The sequence below is a fragment of the Chiloscyllium plagiosum genome, unplaced genomic scaffold, assembly GCF_037043375.1.
Source record: "Chiloscyllium plagiosum isolate Xiang-an unplaced genomic scaffold, Cpla_swu_hap1 HiC_scaffold_10, whole genome shotgun sequence".
In the NCBI taxonomy this organism is placed as follows: Eukaryota; Metazoa; Chordata; class Chondrichthyes; order Orectolobiformes; family Hemiscylliidae; genus Chiloscyllium; species Chiloscyllium plagiosum.
In genome coordinates, this window is record NW_028270148.1 from 111,468,224 (window position 1) to 111,494,800 (window position 26,577).

At 46.3% G+C, this 26,577-nt stretch overlaps 1 protein-coding gene across 3 annotated transcripts in view; it reads left to right on the forward strand.

Moving 5' to 3' along the window:
• LOC122553094 (BTB domain containing 3b) overlaps window positions 1–26,577 on the forward strand; it is a 66,542-nt gene that overhangs the window by 22,268 nt on the left and 17,697 nt on the right. For 2 of the 3 annotated variants that reach the window (XM_087991668.1, XM_087991667.1), the window contains exons 1-3: window positions 14,870–15,652; window positions 19,278–19,368; window positions 22,903–23,021. In XM_087991668.1, the coding sequence (XP_087847794.1) occupies window positions 15,360–15,652; window positions 19,278–19,368; window positions 22,903–23,021 (503 nt within the window). In that variant the 5' untranslated portion in view covers window positions 14,870–15,359. Of the gene's footprint in view, window positions 1–14,869; window positions 15,653–19,277; window positions 19,369–22,902; window positions 23,022–26,577 lie in introns of those variants that run through there. The other variant, XM_087991669.1, reaches the window with a different exon arrangement.

The window sequence follows — 26,577 nt, forward strand, 5'->3', positions numbered from 1 at the left end:
GTCTGGGCCATCACATGCAACTTCACTAACCTCAAGGGGACTGAGTCCATCTGTGGAAGCTGAAACTACGTGACACTGAATAGATGGCACTCTCACCCAGACCATATGTTGCATCAGGGAATGAGAAGCAGGCCATTCAGCCCAGCTAGACTGTATTGGCATTCATGCTCCACTTGAGTCTCCTCCGATTTCACCTATTCCAAAGCTGAAGTAACAATACAACGGGCTCCGAAAATCCAAAATAAAACTGGAACTGCAGCTGGAGAGAGTATGGAAACCGACCCTTCAGCCCAACCAGTCCATGCTGACCATAATCCCAAACTAAACTAGTGCTACCTGCTGGCTCCTGGCCCATATCCCTCCAAAGCTTCTCTATCCATGTACTTGTCCAAATGTCTTTTAAAAGTTGTAATTGAATCCACCACTTCCTCTGGAAGTTCATTCCACACACAAACCACTCTCTGTATAAAAACGTTGCCCCTGACGTCTTTTTTAAATCTCTCTCATCTCACTTTAAAAATGTGCCCCCTACTCTTGAAACCCCCCACCCTAGGGAAAAGGTATCTGCCATTCACCTTATCTAAACCCCTCATGATTTTGTAAACCTCTGTAAGGCCACCCCCGAACCTCCTACTCTCCAGTGAATAAAGGTTCCAACATGAATCTGTAGTTTTGGTCTCCTTATCTGAGGAAGGATGGTCTGACTACAGAGAGTGTGCATCGTAGGTTTCACCAAATTGATTCCTGGGACAGCAGAACTGATATATGAGGAGTGATTGAGTTGGTTAGGATTGTATTCGCTGGAGTTTAGAAAAATGAGAGGGGTATTTCACAGAAACCCATAACATGCCGACAGGATTGGATCACTTTGATTCAGAAAGGATGTTCCCAATGGTGAGGGAGCCCTGAACTAGAGGTCATAGTTTAAGGATAAAGGGGTAAACCATTTAGGACTGAGATGGGGAGAAATTTCTTCACTCAGAGAGCGGGGAGTCTGTGGAATTCACTCGGAGAGAGTGAGGTCTGCGGACGCTGGAGATCAGAGAGAAAAGGTGTGGTGCTGGAAAAGCACAGCAGGTCAGGCAGCATCCGAGGAGCAGGAGAATCGATGTTTCGGGCACAAGCCCTTCGCCAGAAATTCACTACCAGAGAAAATGGTTGAGGCCAAAACATTGTGTTTTCAAGAGGGAGGTAGATATAGCTCTTGTGACTACAGGGTTCGCTGGGGGGGGGGGGGGGGGGGGGGGAGCAGTTAAGTTATTGAGCTTGGTAGTCAGCCATGATTATACTGAATAGTGGAGCAGGTTGTAGTTAGGCTCCTGTTCCTCTATGTTTCAGAGCTGAACTGGAAACTCTACAGCTTTTATATTTTGTGTCATGTCTTATTACCATTATCACTCCCTTTGCCTTTCGTTTGGGGGTACTTGTGTAGCCTTCCTCCCCCTCTAACCTCCCCTTCTGCTGCTCTTGTCTCTCTCACCCTTCTTCATGAAGCCATTATATTTCCATCTCTCTCCATTTGGACTTGAGCCATTCCTCTCTCCCATGGTGTTGCTGAGATTCTGCAGCAACCTTTGGGTCTACCTCAGCCCTTCACCATTCCCCCCTTCTCTCGCAGACTTGCCTAATTTCCTTCTGAAAGCTTTGACGATACCGCAGTCACTTCCTGTAGTAGCAAGTTCCACAGTCTAGTGAATGCCGTGTGGAGGAATTTCCTGATTAATTTTCGACGAATGTTTAGCAAGTAAGACATTCCTCAAGTGCAAACCCTTTAATTGAAATGGGTATCAGGAGGTGATGGGAAAGCGGACAGAGAATTCATAGAATCTCTACAGTGTGAGAGCAGGCCTTTCGGTCCATCTGACCCTCCCACACTATCCCTATAAAACGTACCTTTCCAGTGGCTGATCCACCAACCCTACACATCCGTGGACACTGGGGGGACAATTTAGCCTGGCCAATCCACCCTCAGCTGCACATCTTTGGACTGTGGGAGGGAACCAGAGCACCCACGGTAAACCCGCACAGACCCAGGGTGGAATCGAACCCAGGTCCCTGGCGCTGTGAGGCAGTAGTGCTAACCACTGAGCCACCGCGCCGTCAGCCATTTCAAAGTGATAACACTGAGAAACTGAAGGCCTCCCAGAAGGGAAGCCAGTGACCTGGCCATGAAATTCAGAGATGTTTCAGTCTTAACTTTAGCGAAGGCTTTGTTTTAGGAAAACAGTACGGGATAAAGACTGAGAAGCTTAACAGATGAGGAACATTTGAGAACTCTGGGTTTACACGCGATGGGGTTTCGAAGGATGACGGGGGATCTAATTGAAACTTACAGAATACTGAATGGTGTGGACAGAGTGGATGTTGGGAAGATGTTTCCATTGGTAGGAGAGACTAGTACCCAAGGAAAAAGCATTAGAATAAAGGGAACACCTTTGAGAACGGAGATAAGGAGAAACGTCTTCAGCCAGAGAGTGGTGAATCTGTGGAATTCACTGCCACAGGAGGCTGTGGAGGCCAGGTCATTGAGTATATTTAAGACAGAGATAGATAGATTCTTGAATATCAAGGGAATCAAGGTTTATGGGGACAAAGTGGGAGAGTGGGGTTGAGAAACGTATCAGCCATAATTGAATAGCAGAGCAGATTTGATGGGCTGAATGGCCTAATTTCAGCTCCTATGTCTTATGGTAATCTTGCGCACCTCTATCAGGCTCCTCCCCCTTTGTATTTACCCAATCCATGCCCCTCATGATTTTATAAACCTCTATAAGGTCACCCCTCAGCCTCCAACACTGCAGGGAAACCAATTTATTCAGCCTGTCTCTATTGCTCAAACCCTCCAACCCTGGAGAGTAAGTTGTGAAGAGGGCATAGAGTCTGCAGAAGGATATAGGTCGGCCAAATGAATGGGCAAAATTGTGAACCATATAAGGGGACTTGGTAGGGTGAACGCTGAGAGGATGGTTCACCTTGGACTAGTGACTGGAACTAAATGATCCTGTTCAAACTAAAGGGTCTCCTATTTAAGATGGAGGGAGGAGGAATTCTGTCACTAGGCTGCATGGGTCTTTGTAACTCTGTCCTTCAGAGAGCAGTGGAGGCAGGCCAGTTGAATATATTTAATGCTGCGTTGACTAACAAGGGGATGAAAGGTTATAGGGTGAAAGGTTATAGGGTGTGAGTGGGAAAAGTTGACTAAACGTTCACCATTCAGGTCAGCCATGATCACTACAGAACGGTGGAGCTGACTTGAAGGGCTGAAGAAGCTTTTCCTTATCTCCATTCAAAAAGGTCTTCCCTTTACTCTAAGGCTGTGCTCTCAGGTCCCAATCTCTCCCACCAATGAAAACATCTTCCCAACATTGCAGAAATTAAAACATTTGAAAGAAATATATAGTGGGCGACACGGTGGCACAGTGGTTAGCACTGCTGCTTCACAGCGCCAGAGACCCGGGTTCAATTCCCGCCTCAGGCGACTGACTGTGTGGAGTTTGCACGTTCTCCCCGTGTCTGCGTGGGTTTCCTCCGGGTGCTCCGGTTTCCTCCCACAGTCCAAAGATGTGCAGGGTCAGGTGAATTGGCCATACTAAAATTGCCCGTAGTGTTAGGTAAGGGGTAAATGTAGGGGTATGGGTGGGTTTCGCTTCGGCGGGTCGGTGTGGACTTGTTGGGCCGAAGGGCCTGTTTCCACACTGTAATCTAATCTAATCTAAGCTTCATTCTTCTGAACCCCATCAAGTATAAACCCAGAGTCCTCATACGTTAAGCTTCTCATTCTTTATCCCGTATTATTTTCATAAAACAAAACCTTCGCTAAAGTTAAGACTGAAACATCTCTGAATTTCATGGCCGGGTCACTGGCTTCCCTGCCTGGGATCTATAGCTTCTCAGTGTTATTCACTTTGAAATGGCTGACAACACGGTGGCTCAGTAGTAGCACTGCTGCCTCATGGGCGCCAGGGACCTGGGTTCGATTCCACCCTGGGTCTATGTCACGTTTGCACGTTCTCCCTGTGTCTGAGTCAGTTTGCTCCTGGTGCTCTGGTTTCCTGCCACAGTCCAAAGATGTGCAGTTTAGGTGGATTGGCCGTGCTAAATGGCCCGTAGCATCCAAGGTTGTGCAGGCTAGGCGGATCGTGTATGGAAATTACAGGGACAGGGTAGAGGTATGAGCCTGGGAGGGATGTTCTTCGGAGAGTCAGTGTGGACTTGTTGGGCCGAATGACCTGTTTCCACACTGTAAGGGTTCTATCTTGTAGATGGTCCACACAGCTCCTACTAAGCATTGGTAGTGGATGTGGTGCTGATCATGCAGGCTGCTTTGTCCTGGCTGGTGTCAAGCTTCTTGTGTGTTGATAGCGCTGTACTCATCCAGACAAACGGGGAGTATTCCATCAGACTCCTGACCTGTGCCTTGTAGATGGTGGACAGGCTTTGTAGAGACAGGAGGTGAGTTACTCACTGCAGAATCCAGTCTTTGACCTGCCCTTGTAGCTACACTCTCTGTCTCATTGTTCCAGTTCAGCTTCTGGTCAATTGAAACCTCCAAGATGTTGGTACTGGGGAAGGCAGTGATTGAACATTAAAGGGCAGTGGGTCTCTTATTTGAGATGGTAATTGCCTGATACCTGGGGGTGGTGTAAATTTGACTTCCCACCGAGCAGCTGAGTCTGACCCATAACCCTTAGCAAATGGCATCATTTTGAAAGGAATCATGCGCCCAAAAAAAGAGACAAATTTTTATCGAGGTGAAATAGATTTTCTCACTGGGGGGTGAAGAACAACAATGTGATTCTCATCCCGTGATGTTCTAATCCTGAATTTTCCAAATTCCCCAAGACCAGCCTTTCTCCTAATGAAACATCTGGGGCCAGACTTTGTTTTTAATTTCAGGGGCTTGTCAACACCCTTCTGACAGTGCAGCAGATCTCAGGAGAGTCTCACACATCTGTGTGACTGAAAATGATGATCCTCCTGTACTTTGAATGTCAGCACCTTATCAGAGAGAGAGTGTGTGTGTGTGTGTGTGTGTGTGTGTGTGTGTGTGTGTGTGTGTGTGTGTGTGTGTGTGTGTGTGTGTGTGTGTGTGTGTGTGTGTGTGTGTGTGTGTGTGTGTTTGTTTGTTTATGGATGACTTCCCAGACATATTTCTGGAGGAGAAATGGATTGCTGAAATTGACATTGTTCTGTCAGTTTCCACAGGGTGGTAGAGGGTGAGGGGGCTGGCGGGATACCCTTGCACTCGCCGACGTTCTCTGACACCGCAGCCTCTGTTCACTGTGCCAGGTTTCCACGTTGTCACAGATTGAGTTGGTCACATTCAATGTTTGGTAATGGCGGATTGGCACATGGCGGAGAGAGATTCTGAAAGGTGCTCCATCTCGAGCCATGAAGAAAATTCAAAAGCAACGGTTTTACCAAGAAGAGCTGCCTCGACCGAGGTGCACCAAATTGTGAGGGGTAGAGATAGGGTAGGCAGGAGGAACATGTTTCCCTTGGCAGAGAGTTCAAAAGCCAAGGGGGCCATGGATTCAAACAAAGTAATGGAAGGATTAGAGGGGGACGTGAGGGAAAGCATTTTTACACGGGGGATGGTGGGTGTCTGGAATTCACTGCCTGAGTTGATGGTGGGGTCAAACATCCCAAACTGTTTTTAAAAGTACCTGGATCTGCACCTTCAGTGCTGTAAGCTGCAGGGTTTTGCGCCGTGGGATTAGAAAGGGCATCTAGACGTCTTTGATGTGTGAGATGGGCCGAATGGCTCCCTTTGTGCTGTATCATTTCTCTGGTTCTACGATTCCTTCTGAAGCCCAGGGCGGTTGAAGCTGAAAACACTTTTGAGAGAAGGGAAAGCCAGAGAGGAAGATAGCTGGGGAATGGGAGAAATGGTATTAAAATGAACAACAAAGGAATTGCATTCATTCAGGTTTTTAAAAATTCTTTCACGGGATGAGGGTGAAGCTGGCTATCCCAGCATTTATTGCCCATCCCTAATTGCCCAGAGGGCAGTTAATAGCCAACCACTTTGCTGTGGGTCTGGAGTCACATGTAGACCAGACCAGGTAAGGATAGCAGATTTCCTTCCCTAAAGGACATTAGAACCATAGAACATTAGTGAACAGATAGGATTTTCCCAACAATTAACAATGGATTCCTGGTCATCAACAAACACTTAATTCCAGATTTTTATTGAACTTAAATTCTACCATCTGCCGTGACAGGATTGGAACCTGCATTCCCAGAATATGACCTGGAGCCTCTGGGTTAGGAATCAGCAATAATACCACTAGTCCATTGCCTCTCCCCATGCTATCACCATTGAGGCTAGTAAATGATTACATTTCCTAATTGCTGTCTTGGGAGGTGGGTAATACTCTCTGTGCCCATCCCTAATTGCCCCTTGAGAAGGTTGTGGTAAATCTTGAACCATTGTAGTCCATGCGGTTTCGCTAGACCCACCGTGCTATTAGGGAGGAACGATATGTTTGTTTACTTTAAACAAACATATCTTTAAACAATCTTTCTTATTTGCATGCACACAGACAATAACTTCTTTAATGCATGAGTATTATTGAGATTGAGTGAACTGGAAGATTAGCACAGAGTAGGGTTCTAGCCTCTGGGGGCTGGTGAGGGGAATAAATTACAGATGATTCCCAGCAAGGTTAGAGGCCTTTCAGCCCACTGAATCTGTACTGGCCATCTGTCTGAGCAGTTTAGTTCATCCCACTCTCCTGGCCTTCCTCCTGGTTGTTTTCTCTACAGGAGTTTATCCAGTTCCCTCTTGAAAGCAAACATTGAACGTTCCTCCACCACACACTCGGGCAGCACACTCTGGATCCTAAAACCCCTCGCTGTACGAAGAAAGTTGTTACTCACAGCGTTTTGACTTCCTTTGCCAATCACCTTCAAGCACCTTATGGTTCTTGGTACTTCCACCAATGGTCAAGGTCTCTCCCTCCTTGACTCCGCCCAGACCCCTCCTGGTCTGCGAGACTTCGACCAAATCCCCCCCTCTCGGCCTTCACAAATGGAACAACTCCTCCCCCCAGATGCTACTGCCTCGCCAGTATTGGTGAAGTCCCTCATCCGTGGATTGATTCTCGAGAATCTTCTCTGCCCTCTCGGTCCTTTTCATTAATTTGAGAAAGCCTGGTTACACTGCCTCCAATTAAAGTCCGTAATACCAGCAGTAGTAGGAGTAAGCCCCTTGAGCCTGCTCGACCATTCAATATGATTCCACATTCCCCTCGTGTGCAATTTCCTGCCTTTTCCCCGTAATCCTTGATGCCCTGAATGATTAAGAATTTATCTCAGCCTTAAATATATATAAGGACTCTGCCCCCACAGCTCTCTCTGTGGCAAGTTGTTCAAAGACTCACAACCCTCTGAGAGAAGGGATTCCTCCCCATCTCAGTGTAAAATCAGTGCCGCTTTATTCTGAGGCAATACCCTCTGGTCCCAGACTCTCCCATGAGGGGAACCATCCTCTCAGCATTGACCCTGCCAAGCTCCTTAAGAATCTGATATGTCTCAATGAGATCACCTCTCATTCTTCCAAACTCCAGGGAGTAGATCCCAACCTTTGTTCCTAAGACAATCCCTCCATCCCAGGATCATCCTCGTGAACCTTTTCTGAACTGCCTCCAATGACATATAAATTCATCTGGGTCAAGGTATCCACATGGAAAGGGGTCCTTCGTTCCAAATTAACCTGACCCTGGAACCCCCCCTGTAGCAGAGCTCCCCTAACCTGCAACAGAGGGGACAATGGGGAAACGGTCTGGGGAAGTGTTACTGCACTAGGGTAACAGAAAAGGAGCCTTTACAGTGGCCTTTCCCTCTTTAACACGGATTGCCTTGCCCAGCTGGGTTCTGGTATTCTTTGGGAGACTATGACTGGCCCTCACACAATCGACACTGAGTCAGCACGCTGCGCTGAAGTGGGGGCTGAAGTGTGGGACACAGCAGAAAAATACTGGTTACTCCAAATGGTACTTTCATCGAACCTCATTAAATCGGATGATTCATTACTGAACCTTGTGGGTCACTGCCTGTGCAGTTTCTCGTATGACTTGCGAATTTCTGGCCATTAAGAAATTGCAATTAGTCAGAGTGCTGCTGTGAATTCTCACCCTAGCTTCGGACTCCAAAACCTGAGTAAGTATCAGTACGATAACTGCTTGGGATTTCTCATTTTCAGTACACTGAAATAAATATTTATAGAAATGTAATAAAGCATTATTAGTGTGAATCAGTGTTTATCACAGATATTTGTTGATGGCTTTTATTTGGTGCAGAAATTACAGCATTTGATTTTTGGAATTATAAATGATATGAAAGGGTCTTTGCTTAGTACTTTGAAGCTTTCTGTATTTCCCATGTCATTCCGGTGCTGTTACTGGATGGCATCAATTATCCTGGTGCCTCTTTTGTGTCATTAATCCCATTGTCTGTGCCACAGTAACTTTCTGCTTTGGTAGCCTCCTCCAGCCGACAACCAGCTTGCCCACTTCCCTCAGTTGCTCATCGAATAATTCAAGCTTATTCTCTCTCTTCTGCTGTAGCTGCCCTTTTCATCCTGTTGTCACACAATCGCAGATTGGCGTCGGTGCACAAGGAGACCATTCGGCCCGTCGTAGCTGCGCCAGGTCTCCAAATGAGCAAAGCGCAGAGTGCGAATCGCCCTGCCTCCTCCCATAGCCCTGCTCATCCTTTTCAGATAAAACGGCAGTTCCCTTTTGAAAACCTCAGTGGAACTGGTCTCCGTGATGTTTCCCAGCAGTGTATTGCAGACCATAATTTTGGGAGGCAGAAGTGTCCTGGTATTGTAGCTGGTGATCCTGAACCCCAGGGTTAATGTTCTGAGAATGTTGGGGGTTTGAATCCCACGAGAGCCAATGATGAAACCTGAATAGAAATCTGGTTCAATGATGACCGTGGAACCACTGTCAATTGTTGTTAAAGATCCATCAGGTTACCAACATCCTTTAGGGAAGGAAATCTGCCATCTTTAAATGGTCTTTCCTACATGTGACTCCAGACCCACAGCAATGTGGTTTGCTCTTAACTGCCTTCTGGGCAATTAGAGATGGACAATGGGTTAGCCAGCAGTCTTCATATTCCTGTGAATAAATTTCAAAAGAAAGCATTCACTGAGTGAAAAAGCTTCCCCTGGTCTCGCTGTCCTTTCTGTTCCCAGTGATGTGATATCTGTGCCCTTTTGTGTCACCCTTTCTGACTGGAAGTAGCAGAATTATTAACAATCAGAAACAGGCTTCGATGTTGCTCCCTTACTCTGTAAAATGGAACAATGCCAGACACCTTTCAGCTTCTCTCCTTTTCTGTCCAAATTGAAACACCTCTTCAAAGGATAGACCACACCTGTCAATTTCAGTGCATCAGTCGATTCCTCTGACTGCGATGTGCCAACTGCAGGAACTATTGGGGGGGTAGAACAAATGTGTAAGGGGCACAGCCTGCTCCTGCACTCATTGCTCTGGTAGGTTACTCCTCTGAGGCGGGAAGGTAATTACAGCAGTTTGCAGTGGGCATGGTACAATGTACATTTAAATATCAGTAGCCCTGGTGTTTGCTCTGGCAAGCACAATTCTGATTCAGCAACTAATTGCTTTAAATGTGTTTCGGTTCCTTTTCAGGTCACCTTTTTTTGTTTATTTACTCACTCGTGGCATCGCTGGCTAGATTGCATTTCCAGTCCGTCTCTACTTGCCCCTTGCCTGGCACATCGATTATAGTGTGTCACATTGATCCCCTCTGCTGTGTGGAGAATCAACCCCTTTCTGTCTGTGGGTGACTTTGCACACAGAACCCTCTAATAGAAGCCCATCTTCACACTAGAGCTGGGCTGGAGTCCAGAGAACAAAACTGCTGAAGCATTTGCATAGTTGGGACAATCGGGGCAGTCAATTAGTGTGACATTTGAAATCTCCAGAGCTCAGATTCCGAAAGGACTTGACATGTAGAAAGCACAGAAATCACAAATTGTCAGAATTCAGGCCGCGGTCAATAGATAATGAAACTGGGATTGTAATAGAGTGTGAAATTTTCTGCTGCGATTGCTTGTTGGTTTTTTTAATAACGCTTGTTAAAGAAAATCTATTCCGAGAGCTTTAATGCTGGAGCCGTGTCCCATTAAAACCAAGCTTTATAGGTTGTGTTTGTGATATTGTAAAGTGCAAGGGGCACCCTGTGGGAAGGGAAGCTGAGGATGGTGAGCAGGTGGGTACATCTGTTTCATTCCATTTGAGAAACCCAGACTGAATTCTGAAAGACATGAATCATGAATGCAATAATATATTAGGCTATTCTGTTTCCATAATGGGTGAGATTTAATGTTTTAATATTTTAAAGGTGCACATGACTATACAACATGCTAGTTACACACTTCAGTGATCGGCGAGCTGTGGGTTCCGCATCTTGCAGATAGTAAATCATTAACTCATTCAGGATGTTAAACACACCTCTGGAGTAGGTGGGACTTGAGTCATGCGCTCCTCATCCAAAGGTAGGGGCACTACCACTGCACCAAACAAGCTCTGCTGATATCAATCATTGTTATTTCCAAATCAAACCATCGAGGGGTGGTGTCACACACCGCTGGGGTAGGTGGGACTTGAACCCTTCATCCACAAGTAGGGACACTACCACCACATGACAAGAGTTCAATCATAGTTATTTTCCTGAACAAATTGACCAGGGATGGTATGACACACCTCTGGAGCAGGTGGGACACTGACCCGGGTCTCCTGGCTCGGAGGCTGAGACACTACTCACTGTGTCACAAGACCTCCCCTTAGTTTCCCAGCTCAGGGGCATATAGGCTGTTCTATTGCTCTTTTAGACCAGACATACTTGCATGACCGGGTGTCCAACACAAAACCCAAATGCTGCCTCTGGAAATCTGCAGAAAGTGCGGAAAAGGTTGGAAGTACTCAGCAGTTCTGACTGTGTCCGTGGAGAGACTGACAGAACGTTGACGGTGAAGTTTTAACTCTTTTTTTCCTCGGCAGTGGCTGCTGGTCTCTGTTTTGTTATTTGAAGGCTCGGGTGATGGGGCAGGGGGAGCTGGGTGCTGATGCTACTGCACGCAAACGTACCGACTGAAATCCTTCGGCTGTGGAAGAACGATCATTGTTTGAAGTGGACCATTTAGTTTCTCTGCCAAATCAGCTAGAAGGGATCTCACATATGTCAATGATGTCTTTATATCTCCTGCCTGCCTGCCGAGAATCTTTCATTGTTGCTGGATGATTGAAAACACACGTTTTATTAACACAAGTTTCATATGGAATACAGTTAGTGCAGGGTTTCCCAGGCTGTGGGTGATAGAACAGGAGAAGACCATTCAGCCCTCCTCCGCTACTCAATCCAGATCAGCCCCGCCCCCCCACCCCCCATACCTCTGATCCCAAGTGGCCATACCTAACTCCTTCTTGAAATCACACAATGATTTAGCCTTGACTGCTTTTTGTGGGAGTGAATTACACCAGCTCAGCATTCTCTAGCTGTCGCTTCAGTCCTCGACAGCCTACCCCCATATCCTTAGAATTCCTTCATTGTGAAAGCAGGCTATTTGGCCCATTGAGTCCACACTGACCCTCTGAACAGTGTCCTACTCAGACCCCCCCCCCCCCCCCTCCACTTCCTTTAAACCAGTATTTCCCATAGCTAACCCACCTAGCCTGCACATCCCTGGGTACTATGGGTAATTTAGCATGGCCAATTCACCCTAACTTGCACGTCTTTGGATTGTGGGAGGAAACCGGAGCAAACCCACACTGACGTGGGGAGAACATGCAAACCCAACACAGACTGTTGCCTGAGGCTGGAATCGAACCCAGATCCCTGATGCTGTGAGGCAGCAGTGCTAACCACCGAGCCACCATGCCACCCAGTCTGGCTGCAAACCCCTGGTTCTGGATTCACTAGTCTCCAGAAACATCCTTCCTGTGCTTACCCTACCTAGTTGTGTTAGAATTTTACAGGTTTCTACAAGATTCCATACCCAACCCCTCCCCCACTATTGTTTTAAACCACAGCGAACACCCTAAATGACTCATTCTCTTCTCATATGTGAGTCCTGCCAGCCCAGGAACCAGTCTGAGAAACCCACGCTGCACTCCCTTGCCAGAACGTCCTTGCTCACTCAGATAAGGAGACCAATGTGTGGACAGTGTGCCAAGTATTCTGTCCCTCCCACCCTGGAGTTGTGAGCTCAGGGCCAGCAGTAGCTACCATGGAGGTCACACTGATATTCAATAGTTGTAAGGCCGCTTTAAGTCCATTTGTTTTAAATTGAGTGGGTGGGTATGGATTGCTCTGAGGCCCAATTGCTGCTGCAAAAAAAACTCCATCAGAAAATAGACGTTGGATTTTTTTCTCTCATAGAAAGCCCACTTTTTTTTCTGAACTCCTCCCACACTCAACAAGTCTCCCCCAACAAATAACGCTATCAAAAACCAAAGCCCATTCCTCTCCCCGATAACAGTGGATGCCACCCGCTCCCCCAATCTCTGCCCTCCCAACCTCATGTGCCCCATGGTTTTTACTCATGGTATATGGAGGCAAGTCACAGATCAGCCATGATCTCATTGAATGGTGGAACAGTCCCAAGGGGCTGAATGGCCTTTTCCTCTTCCTGTGAGGGCTGGCTGTTGAGGCACTAAGAAGCACTGGCTTAATAGTGAATGCTGCACAAAGGAGCTTTTGAAAAATCGTTATGAGTAGGAAATGGCTTTTTTTTCCTAAGTGGGTAGCAACTCACACAGCAGATTCATTGCTTAACCTTCCTCCTGTCAACTTGCATTGGATTTGAACAACGGGAGTTAAATTTATTCTAATCATTCTCGATGCAGCAGATAAACAGTACCTCACCTGCCTGAACCGGGACGTTTTGGAGGCAGGAGCTATTAACTAAACCAGATGTTTAATCCATAGCCGACGGGAGGTCTTTGAAATTCCTAATGGGAGTGAGGAGACTGGTGTAAAATTGTATTTCTGCTGACATTGAGTTTCTGCTGCTGGAAACACCTTGAATTATCTTGTCTGAGAATTGGTAATGTTTTGAGTTTCTTTTTGAACATCGGGAAATATCCATCGGTAAACATGGGAGGCGAGTTTTTGTTTTGAAAGTTGAATTGGAAACTAGATCCATCCATCAGCCATGATGTTATTGGAGGATAGAGAAGGCTTGAGGGGCTCAATGGCCCACTGCTATTACTTGGGTTCAGGCAAAAGAAACAGAAGCTACAAGGGCTGGTGGGGTGTTTAAATTCCTGATGAAGCGCTTATGCCTGCAACCTCAACTCTCCTGCTCCTCAGATGCTGCCTGACCTGCTGTGCTTTTCCAGCACCACACTCTTCAACTCTGACCTCCAGCATCTGCAGTCCTCACTTTCTCCAAGATTTATAGACTCATAGAATCATACAGCACGGAAACAGACCCTTCGGTCCATCCAGTCCGTGTCAACCATGTTCCCAAACTAAACTAGTCCCGCCTGCCTGCTCCTGGCCCATATTCCCTCCAAACCTTCCCTATTCATGTATTTATCCAAAAGTGTTTTAAATGTTGTAACTGCACCCACACCCACCACTTTCTCTGGATGTTCATTCCAGACACAAAACACTCTTAAAATCGGCCCTCATATCTTTTTTTAAAATCTTTCTCCTTTCACCTTAAACATTTGCCCCCTGGTTTTGAAATCCCTCACCCTAGGGAAAAGACACCTACCATTCACCTGATCTATACCTCTCATCATTTTATAAACCTCTATAAAGTCACCCCTCAACCTCCTACACTCCAGTGAAAGACGTCCCAGCCTATCTAGCGTCTCTTTATTCCTGGCAAAAATCCGTGTAAATCTCTCCTGAGTCCTCTCTAGTTTAACAATATCATTTCTATAACAGGGAGACCAGAACTGGACACAGTATTCCAGAAGAGATCTCACCAACGTCCTGTACAATCTCAACATGACATCCCAACCCCTATATTCACAGGTCTGAGCAATGAAAGCAAGCATGCTAAACATCTTCTCAACCACACTGTCTATGCAAACTTCAAGTAATTATTTGTTGGAGTCTGGAAGGAATTGAATCATAGAATCCTTACAGTGCACAAAGAGGCCATTCATCCCATCGAGTCTGCACTGACCTCCAAAGAGCATCATAAACAGATCTAGTCCCTAACCTATCCCTGTAACCCTGCATTTCCCATGGCTAACCCACCTCACCTGGGGACTGTGGGCAATTTATCATGACCAACCCCACCCTAACCTGCACTTTAGACAAGTGAGCCTGTCCTGCAGAGAGCTTTGATGTGTAGGTGCGGGTGTTGGAGAAGTCACACGGGTTATAATCCAACAGGTTTATCTGGAATCACTAGCTTTCGTAGGGGCTGCCCCTTGGCCAGGTGAAGTGAGAGCTAGCACAGACATACTGAGCGGAATGGCCTCTACCTGTGCTGAAATGATTCTGTGAAGGGATCACACACACACACACACACACATCTCATCATGTCCAGCGACAACATTCCCCTCCCCACCATCCCGGGTCAATATTTCAAGCCCTCAGCTGAGAGAGAAAAAAAAAGTATTGAAGTTCAGAAAGTGAGTGTAAACTCCCTGTGGAATTGTTTGAGAGGCGGTGTTTCCGAGCAGCCCAAGCTGGGGATGGGTGGGGGGATGTCTGGGGAATTTGGGGGTGGAGGGGAAGGTGGAGCTTTCGAATTCGGGACGGGGTGTTGCTGAGGGAGGGTGATGTCCTTTTAACTGCTCCCTGTTTGTGGGTGCCTTTTACAGTAGGTGTCAGTGTTGTGTGATCCTCCCAGTACCCAGGCGCAGTACATTTGTGAGCCTGCCAGTCAGCCTCTGTCTCTCTGCAGGAGAAAAGCCTCGTTTTATTCCTTTTACAAGGAAAGGGGTGTGTGTGTGTGTGAGAGAGAGAGAGGGAGAGAAGCAGAAACTCTTGACGTCTTGAGAGAAGCTGGAGCGAGGGTGCAGCAGAGAGAGAGGGGGGGAGGCAGGAGGCAGAAATTCGCTCTTTATTTGCCCCCGTGCTCTCTCTCTCTCTCAATCGGAGAGAAGTCGGTTCCCAGTCCTCGCACTGGGGAGGAGGGATTACCTGCAAAGGCACTTTGCTGGCTTTGTCAAACTGGGGAAAAGAATGGTGCAGTTAAAGCTCAGAACGCGGTTCCTGACCGGGGGTGAGGAGGAAGGACCTTGGGAGGAAATCTGTTTTGAGAATTGAAGCCCCTATCCATTCAGTGAGCCCCCCTCCCTCTCCTCCTCCTCCTGCCACTCTCTCCCTGCTCAGTTTCAGCTGAGGCTGATGCACCCATGGTCGATGCCAAGGGCAGGAGCATGAAATGTTTGACTTTCTTCCTCATGCTCCCAGAGGCGGTGAAGAAATCTAAGAAGGCATCAAAAGCCAGCCGGCTGCCCGTCTGCTACGATATCCTCACCCTGAACCAGAGGATGCCAGGAGACACCTCCAGCAGCCACAGCACCAGCAGCAACAAGGGAGCCCCGGAGAACAGCTGCCCCGGCTCCAACTATCAGCAAAACCTCAACAATAACAACACCATCCAGGCTGGTAACTGGCAGGGGTTGTACCCCACTATCCGAGAAAGGTAAGACAGGAGGACTAGCTTCTCCACTTTACAGACAGCCCTTTCTGGATCAATTCTCTACCCAGTCCTTCATTCAGCATCTGAACACGGAGGCAGCTAACCCTCCAGTAACAGCAGCTTTTAGATATTTCCTAATTCTAACCCAGCCTGCTCAGTGATGTTACTGCACATCTCTCTAGTGCAGGTGGGACTTTGAACACAGGTTCTCCTGGCTCAGAGCTAAGGTCGCTACCACTGCAATACAACAGCCCCTTAGCAACAGCATTTAATCCAACTTTTATTATTTACAACCACAGTTCTCTTCTGATCTGCAGTTGGTTTTAAACAGTTGACCATTTGTGAAACAGCAAGGGCTGAATTTCTTGCTCAGGTTGTGGCTTACTGTTCTGTGTACATGCGCCTGTGTGTGTGTGTCTGTGTCTGTCTGTGGGTGAGTGAGTCTGTGTGTGCCTGTGTCTGTGAGTGTGCCTGTGTGTCCGTGTATGCGTGTCTGTGTGTGTGTGTCTGTGAGAGTCTGTATGTCTGTGCGTGTGTGTCTGTGTGTGTGTGTGTGACTGTGTGTGTCTATTCTGTGTCTGTGTCTGTGTGTGTATGTCTCTCTGTATGTGTACGTGTAAGCGTGTATGTCTTTCTTGTGTGTGTGTCTGTGAATTTTTATTATGGCAGCTTTGTATCACACAGGATGCTGAAAGCAATTTGAGTCTGAGAAACCAGCAGCTAAAGTGTTTTCTGTTTGGTGTGTAATCAGGCATTCAGTCACAAATGGGTGTTTGTTTGTATTTTGTGTGTGCGTGTCTGATTTGCCTGAAGCCCTTTGCATGGGGGGGGGGGGTGGGGGGAATGGGGTGGTGGAAGGAGGTAGTTCAGCAATTAGTGGTCCCCATGAATGCCCTGAGAGGGGGAGCTGTTAATTGAACAACAAATTATTTCAAGTTGTTGTTTGCATGCAATCTTTCCATCATAGCTTTCGATGGAGTCACTGAGGATTGAGATTGTGGAAATCCCCCAGGGTCAACTCCCTGGCTTACCCCCAAAACAGAGGCAATTTTATGTCAAGGATAAATGTGCTGTGTTTTAAAATTAAAATCCATTTCAGCAAGAAATTAGGTTCAAAAATGAGATGGGGAGAAGCGGGCAAACGTTTGGAGAGAGGGAAAGTTTAAACGTTTTGTCCCAGTTCTCTGACAATTAGGTCAGTAACATAGAGGACATCAGTTTAAAAATTACTGGCTGAAAGATCTGGGGAGAGAAGGGATGAGTTTTTTTTAAACATCAAGGGTTGTTAAGGGACTGGAACGCTTTGGAAGCTCTGTAAATAATTTTTGAGAGGGGTTTGCATGTCCATGTGACAGTCAAAAAGCAGGCATCTGGGTCTAAACATCAGGTGCAAAGGTCTAGCACGGGCTCAATGGGCCAAATGGTCACTTTCTGGTGGCTGGCAGGAGGGAGAGGGTGGTGGTCTGTGATTCGCACTGAAATAGACCCAGTCAGGAGGGGGATTCCTATTAATCGGGTTTATGGAGAGGGGTCCTGCGGTCAGGAGTAAAATGGAGCAGTGTGAAAGCTTTCCTTGGATTTCTTAAGATTGAAACCGATGAAATGTCGATGTGGGATGTGCTTTTACCGTGAGTGGAGCTTTGAGGGAAGATCTGATTTGCTGGATGTTGTTCCCTTTCAACTGAGGAGGTTGAGGGGAGATTTGATTGAGGATTTTTTTCCCAACTCTGAGGGGCCTCAATAAAGTGGGACAGAAAGTACCTGGGAGGTGATGGCCATGGAGTTATTGTCACTGGGTCGGGAATCCCCAAACTCTATGGTAAATGGTGTGAATCCCACTACAGTATTTGGTGAAATTTGGAATTAAAGAAACAAATTTGCCAAAAGTTATTGCTTTTTAAAAATTTGCTGATACCCTTTAGGGAGGGGAATCTGTCATTGCTGCCTGGCTGATGTGTGACTCCAACCTGGTTGACTGGTAATGTACCCTCTGGACAGTTGTAAATAAAGAGTTCTCTTTATTGGTGAAGTGGTAGTGGCCCAACCTCTGGGTCAGGAGTTCTGGGTTCAAGACCCACCTGCTCCAGAGGTGTGTCGGAACACATCTAAACAAAGGACAATGAACCTTACAGCACAGGAACAGGCCCTTCAGCCCTCCAAGCCTGCGCCAAACCAGATCCTCTATCTAAACCTGGCGTCTATTTTCCAAGGGTCTGTATCCCTCTGCTCCCTGCTCATTCCTGTATCTGTCTAGATACATCTTAAATGACATTATCGTGCCCACCTACCACTGGCAACATGTTCCAGGCACTCACCACCCTCCGTAAAGAACTTTCCACACATATCTCCCTTAAACTATTCTCCTCTCACCTTGAACTCACGACCCCTATTAATTGAGTCCCCTACTCTGAGGGAAAAAGCTTCTTGCTATCCACCCTGTCTACACCTCTCATGATTTTGTAGACCACAATCAGGTTCCCCTGAACCTCCGTCTTTGTAATGAAAATAATCCTAATCTACTCAACCTCTTTTCATAGCTAGCGCCCTCCATTCCAGGCAACATTCCTGGTGAAGTTGATTTGTTTTTAAATAAATGGCTTCGGGTTGGTGTTCCAAACCAACAAATGCTGTTCCAGCAAGCAATGCTCATGCCCGTTGAGTGAGTACAACAACTTGGCCTCCTTTGTGGAGCTGTCACTGACCAAGGATCACAGCAGTCAAGAGAAACTCTTTCACTCAAGGAAGTGGTGGGTATCCAGGACTCACTGCATGAAATGAAATGAAGGGCTTATGCCCGAAACGTCGATTCTCCTGCCCCTCGGATGCTGCTTGACCTGCTGTGCTTTTCCAGTACTACACTATTAACTCTAATCTCCAGCATCTGCAGTCCTCACTTTCACCTGGGCGAAATGATTTTTGAAAGGGAGACCTCATCACATCTATAAGGTACAGAGTCGAATACCATAACAAATATCAACTAGAGTAGGCCATTCGGCCCTTCGAGCCTGCTTCACCATTCAGTAGGATTGTGGCTGATCCAACATTCCTCATGTCCACTTTCCTGCCCTTTCCCTGTAACCCTTGATTCCCTGACTGATCAAGAACCTATCTCAGCCTTAAGTATGCACAAGGACTCTGCTCCCCAGAGCTCTCTCTGTGACAAGGAGTTCCAAAGACATTCAACCCTCAGAGAGAAGGAATTCCTCCCCATCTCAGTCTGAAATTGGTGTCCCTTTATTCTGAGACTGTAACTTCTGGTCCTAGACTCCCCCATAAGGGGGAGACATCCTCTCAACATTGACCCTGTCAACTCCCTTAAGAATCTGATATGTTTCAAAGAGGTCACCTCCCATATTTCTAAACTCCAGGGAGTAGAGTTCCAACCTGTTTAACTTTTGCTCCTAAGACAATCCCTCCAAGCCAGGGATCGTCCTAGTGAACCTTTACTGAGCTCCCTCCAATGAAATGAACTGACCCTGAAGGCTACCGCTTTCAGCGCTGCTCTGGTTGCATCCAGAATATCCATGGTGGACTGAATGGCCTCTCTCTGAGCTGTAAAGCTTCTATAGTCATGTCGGGCATGACGTTTTCTGATCACACACAAGCGTGACACTCTCCTCTCCCCTAGAAATGCCGTGATGTTTAACAATGACCTGATGGCGGATGTTCACTTTGTTGTGGGACCACAAGGAGGATCCCAGCGGTTGCCTGGGCACAAGGTAAGGAGCACGGGGGGGGTGTGTGTGTGTGGGGGGGGGGGGGGGCACGGTTGGGCAGAGGGGGTGGGGGTCGCCATGCAGATTGAGACGGTTATTCAACGAAACATCAGCATGCCTCAATAACCTGCACTCTCTTTGGCCAACTTTCAAACCATTGTCCGTCGTGCTGTGGATGTGCTTTCCAAAATAAAAATTTATAACCCAGTCAGAAAGGCTGATAGAATGCTGGCCTTTAGATCTCATTTACTAAATTACAAGGGGCATTGCAGAATGGGCTGCAGGTACACCTGAAGCCCATAGACCTTACCTGGAGTCACTGTCAGTGATTCTGGCCACTCCAAAGAATATTGGGGGCTGTGGACGGAGTACAGTGTAGATTGACAGGAATTATCCCAAGAACCAGTAACAATAAGTTACCAGGAAAGAGCAAACACAAACTAGGATTGTTCTTTGTGGAATATGAAAGGTTTAGGGGTTCATTGAGATATCAATGGAAACAGATTGGGTAGATGGAGCGATACTATTTTACCAGGCTGGGGAGTCTAGGACTGGGGGGTGGAGTCTAAAAGTGGGAATGGGATTGCAGTGAAGAAACATTCTCATGCCCAATGATTGGCAGATGTTTGGAGCTACCTTCCACAAATGGCTAATGATCCTACATCAGTTACTATTGTTATAAGCCAGCAATCCTGTTTCTCTTGGTCACCTAAAGATTGTCAGGGATTTTGGGACAAGGCGGGTGGGATTTGGAGTCAGCTCCCAGATCATGCCAGGATCTCATTGAATGGTGGAACGATGGGCTGAATGGCCTGCTCTTGTGTCAAAATGCTGCAAGTCTTCCGTCAAAGATGTTAGGAACAGTATTTTGAAACAAAGTGAGGTTTGGTTGTGAAACAAATTCCTTTTCAACTGAACAAACTGTCCAGCAGAAACACTGTTAAAACTTTGCACAAACTGTTTTCTTAACTGTTTTAATGTTGATCATCCAATGATGTTGAAGACCAAAAGGCCAATGCTTGGAAATTATGAAGCTGGGTGAATTTGAATTCTGGCCTAGGATTTGCCCTTGTTGCTGATGTTGCTTAGTGTCCCAATGCACCACTGTCCATCCTACCTGCTGACACTTAATTGAGAGTCTAATGATGACCATGAAATTGTTGGGGGCAAAAACCCATCCGGTTCACTAATACCCTTCAGGGAAGGAAGTCTGCTAACCTTACCTGGTCTGGCCTACACGTGACTCCAGACCCACAGCAATGAGACTGACTCTTACTCACCCTCTGGGCAATTAGGGATGGGCAATAAATGTTGGCGATTATCCACAATCCATGGATGAATTAAAAAAAAAACTTCAAACAGAACTGGGCCCCGTACCCCGTACGGTAGACTTGCAGCATTTTATGTTACAAAACTCTCATGGGGACACGAGCAAGCCATTCAGCCCATCGTTCCCAGGCAAGAGAGATTGGCCCAGGAGGAAGTACAATGTAGGTTTACAAGAATGATAACTCCAGAAGGTCAGGTATGAGGAGAGGTTGTACAAATTTAGCCTGTTTCCTCCAGAATTTAATGTTTGACGAGTGGTCTGATCAAGTCTTCAAAATATTAACAGGCAAGGACAGGATAGATATTTCTACAGGCTGGGGATTCTAGAACTAGGGGCATTGTCTGAGAATCAGACCGTTCAGGAGAGATGTGAGGCAGCACTTCTACACACACAGGATAGGCGAGGTTTGGAACTCTCTTCCACAAATGGCAGTGGATTCTGGATCAGTGGTTAATTTTAAATCTGAGGTGGATAATATTTGAAGCAAAGGTATTATAGTCTGTGGGCCAAAGGAAGGTTACATGGAATTAGGCTACAGATCAATCAGAATTTCATTGGATGGCAGAACAGGCCAACTGAGTGGCCTACTCCCAATGCGTTCCAATGTTTACAGCAAGGATAGATTGTTCCTTCCATTAACTGAGAATTTCAGAGGAGAATTAACTGGTCAGTCATTATGAAAGCAATAAATGCATTAACTCCAGTACTCTGCCCACTGACCCACGCAGGAAAATGTCATTAAGTTTGCACCCCTGCAGTGTTAGTAATCAGAATGAGATGTATTTCACTCCTGCAATTGGGTGATCATCAACATGGCTTGCCGGATAGGGTCAGTGTTCCTGGGGGTGTCTTTAGGCTAGTGACAGGGGCTGGAGGAGAAAAAAGGAATGAGCAAATAGGTGGAGACAGCACTCAGAAAGTCAGGCAGACCAAAGGATAGCTGATGGTAAGCCAGGGAGGACGATGAGCTGACAATGGAGACCTTGAGTAGGTGAAAATGGGCTAGCTGTGTTAAAAGCAGCCCATGTTATCACGGGCCCTGGGGTATGGGGGTGGGTAAAGGATGTGGAAGGTGGTGTTCAGGCCCTAAAATTAAAACCGTTGAGTTAGTAAACGCTCCTACTCAAAAAGGCTACTCAAAAAAAACTCTCTTCCAAAACTTTAATTTGTTTTATTGTCACAAGAACTCAAATGATTGATTGATTGATTGATTGATTGATTGTCACGTGTACAAAGTACAGTGAGAAACTTTGTTTATGAGCGGTGCAGGCAGGTCATAGCAGGGATGTAGAGATCAGAGAGACTGAGGCAGAGACCTACAGGTTAAATTAGGCAAGAGCATTGGTGGCAAGGTCAGGATTGTTTGAGGTGAGAGAGGCCAGTCATCGGTCTAGTAATGACTGGGAAGAACCTGTGGAAGGTGTACAAGTTGAAAAAATGTGTTGCTAGAAAAGCGCAGCAGGTCAGGCAGCATCCCGAAGATTCCCGAAGAAGGGCTTATGCCCGAAACGTCGATTCTCCTGCTCCTTGGATGCTGCCTGACCTGCTGCGCTTTTCCAGCAACACATTTTTCAGCTCTGATCTCCAACATCTGCAGTCCTCTCTTTCTCCAAGGTGTACAAGTTGCCTTGTACACCTCTGTTAGGTACATAGGGACCTAGGTACAGTTTCTTCAGTTACAGTTCTTAGTAAAATCCATGATTTGGAGGAGCCGGTGTTGGACTGGGGTGTACAAAGTTAAAAATCACACAACACCAGGTTAGAGTCCAACAGGTTTAATTGGAAGCACTAGATTTCGGAGCGCCGCTCCTTCATCAGGTGGTAGTGTCCACAAATACCTGATGAAAGAGCGGCGCTCTGAAAACTAGTGCTTCCAATGAAACCTGTTGGACTATAACCTGGTGTTGTGTGTGATTTTTAACTTAGAAAAATCCAGCATTGCAGGTTTTAGGAAGAAAGCAACACTTCAGAACAACAGTTTTCCAACATCAACTGGTGCTAGGTCAGTTGATAACTTGGAATTTGGGAACAATAGAATATTTCTATCTAAAGGGACATAGGACAAAGGCAACTCTCTGAAGGTAGGTCACAGAACAGCCATGAGAAGTTAATTGACCCCCTCCTGTTCCCATGTTGCCGTGAACCTGTTAGTGTTCGTTCCACTATCTTAGTAGTTGTAACTGGTCTTTCAATCTCCGTCCCTGCAGTATGTCCTGGCCGTGGGGAGCTCAGTATTTCACGCAATGTTTTACGGGGAATTGGCGGAAGACAAGGATGAAATTCGAATTCCTGATGTCGAACCATGTGCTTTCCTCACCATGCTGAAGTGAGTACCTCTGTCTCTTTCATTATGTATAGAAAAAGCATTTGATGTAGAGGTTTGGTTTGGGAAACAAATGGTGTTGTATATGTGTTGGAAATAATTAAAGCAAAGAATTTGTTGTGTTGGGCCGACATTTAGAGTCATTGTGTCATACAGAGGGAGATAGACCCTTCGGTCCAACCAGTCCATACCGACCATAATCCCAAACTAAACTAGTCCCACCTGCCCCGTTTGGTCCATATCCCTCCAAACTTTTCCTGTTCATGCACTTATCCAAGTGTCTTTTAAACATTGTAACTGTGCCTGCATCCACCACTTCCTCAGGCAGTTGATTCCACACACATGAACCATCCTCTGTGTAAAAAGAATTTGCCCCGATGTCTTTTTTTTAAATCTCTCGCCTCTCACATTAAAAATGTGTCCCCTAGTCTTGAAATCCCAGAGAAAAGATAACTACCATTAACTCAATCTATCCCCCTCAATATCATATTATTGGTCACCCACCCTTAATTGCCTTTGAGAAGCTGTTGGTGAAGCACATTTGGAAGCTACTGCAGTCTATGTGCTGAAGGTAGACCCACAGTGCACTGAGGGAGAGAACTGCAGGATTCTGACCCAATGACACTGAAGGAACGGTGATATATTTCCAAGTCAGGATGGATTGGAGGGGAACTTGCAAGGGTGTGGCATTCCCATGTATCTGCTGCCCTTGTCCTTCTCGATGATAGCGGGTGTGGGCTTGGAAGGTGCTGTCGAAGGAGCCTCAGTGAGTTGCTGTAGTGCATCTTGTAGCTGGCAAACACCGCAGTACAGACTGAGCTTTCGTCATTTGTGAAGCAGGAGCTAGTGCCAATACAAATAACAGTGTAGGAGGTATGATCAGAGAGTTTCAGATGACATGAGCAATAGTGAGATACAGCGAGAGGATGAGCCTTAGACTGCAGGACAATATATGGACAGGATAGTCAGATGGCCTGAAAGTGTGAGGGGATGCATTTTGGGAGGATGAACACGGTAAGGGTATACCCATTGAATGGTAGGATGCTAGGAAGTACAGAGGATCAATGGGATCTTCCTGTGCATGTCCATAGATACTTGAAAGCAAAAGGACAGGTAGATAAAGGAGGTTTCCTTCAGTCAATGCATTGAATACAGCAGCTGGGAGGTTATGATGGATCTGTATATAATATTAGTTAGACCACAGCTGGAGTACTGTGTGCAGCTCCAGTCACCACACTATAGGAAGGATGTGATGGCACTCGTCAGGGTGCAGAGGAGATTCACCAAGATGTTACCCGTACTAGGGTGATTCAGCTATGAGGAGGGACTAGATAGGCTGGGGTTAATTTCCTAAGAGCAGCAAAGACTAAGGGGAGACCTGACTGAGTTGTACAAAGTTCTGAAGGGCATAGTCAGGGTCGATGGGGAGAAATGTTTCCCCTTAGTAGAGGGGTCAGTAACTGGGAGACACAAGTAACTTAAGGTTTAGAGGAGATTTGATGATAGTTATTTCCACCCAGAGTGTGGTGGGCATCAGGAACTCACTGCCTATAAGGGTGGGAGAGGTAGGAACCCTCAACATTGAAGAGGTATTTAGATGAGCCTTTGAAATAACACAGGCTATTGGGAAATGGGATTACAGGAAATGGATGCTTGATAACTAGTGCGGACATGATGGATCGAAGGGCCTCTTTCTGTGCCGTAAAAATCCTATGCTTCCAGTATCCTAAGACAAGCAATTTTACAAGGATATACTGTAGGTTAGATTTCAAACAAAACGTCTTGCTGTATCTAAATATGGAATGTCTTCTAATATTTTGGACTGTGAAGGGAAACACAGTCTTACCCTCTGTCCTAAGCATTCAGCTCCCCAACCCAGTATAAGGCACTTATTATAATTCACACTGTGGCACAGTGCCATTATTGTATCCTGCAATGTGATCATTCCACGAAGGAATCAAAATGGGAGCGATCATTTCCAACGCGAGCACTTCCTTTGTGTAAAATGAGGTTGAGTCTGAGGGTAGCTGTTTGGCTGACAGAGCTGGGTTGTCAGCGCAGTGTGTGTTGAGTCTGAGGGTAGCTGCTTGGCTGACAGAGCTGGGTTGTCAGTGCAGTGTGTGTGTGCCTGTGAAGGTGTATTTTCTTCTGCCATCAGCGATAATAACAGCAACAGACTTAACATGTCACCACGTCAACTATACTGAATCCTCCAGGCCCGATACTGACCTTGACACAGTACGGTTTCTGCTCCAGGTTTGTTCTATTTCCAGGTTAATACAGTCGAGAAACCACATAGCTTTACCATTTCATGGGAGTGCAGTCTCCACAGTGGTCACACATTGATCACTCGTAATGCTAAAGATTTCTACCAGGAACCACTCTGCCTGACTTTTCTGAAATTCTCCACAAACTGGAAGACTGAAGTAACTGAGGAACACCAATGACTGTACAACACACTTGCATTAACACTCACAATTCGATGGACTGTAAAAAATATAATCTTATTTCAGTAAATTGCAAGAAAGAAAGGCTTGCATCAGTCACAATTAGTCTCAATATGAATTTTAATCTGAATGCTAGATACATTTTCAGATAGTAATGGGGATTGACAGGAACCTGTCTGCAGCTCTGGCAGGAGATAGATTTGAGATCACAATCACATGTTTATTGCCCCAATAATCATAGAATCCGGTGATTATGGGGTCAGTACACATGTGATTGTGATTCCATAATGGCTACATTATTTCATTGACCATTGCTCACCACACTGACAGAAGGATGTGGATGCTTTGGAGAGGGGACAGAAAAGGTTTACCAGGATGTTGCCTGGAATGGGGGGATTTTAGCTGTGAAGAAAGATTGGACAGACTGGGTTTGTTTTCACTGGAATGCAGCAGGTTGAGGGGCGACCTGATAGAAGTTTATAAGATTGTGAATGGTGTGGATAGAGTGGAAAATATGAGGCTTTTTCCCAGGTTGAAGGGAGCAATTGCTACGGGACACAGAGTCAAGGTGCAGGGGTCGGGGAGGGGGATGTTTAAAAGAGATGTGCGAGGCAGGGTTTTCACACAAAGGGTGGTGAGTGCCTGGAACCTGCAGCATTCAAGAAGCACCTGGACGAATACATGAATAAGAAGGGAGTAGATTAGATTACCTACAGTGTGGAAACAGGCCCTTCGGCCCAACAAGTCCATACTGACCCTCCAAAGAGCAACCCACCCAGACCCATTCTCTTACACCTAACACTACAGGCAATTTAGCATGGTCAATTCACCTAACCTGGGATACAGATCCTGTAAGGGAAGACCGTTTTAGTATGGAAGGACAAAATGTGTCAGCGCTGTTCCTGTGCTGTATTGTACTTTGTATTGTTAAAATGAGACAAGAAGTCAAAGCTGTTTGTCTTAGACTCACTGGGACTGGGATGCTGCAAGACCTGCTGAGCTTTCCAGCAATTTCTGATTTTGTTACCAATTTAGGATTAATAGTCAGGTTCACAACATGACTTTCTTTCTTTCACCGCTCTACTTAAGGGGTTTTTTTCTGGGCTTTGGGG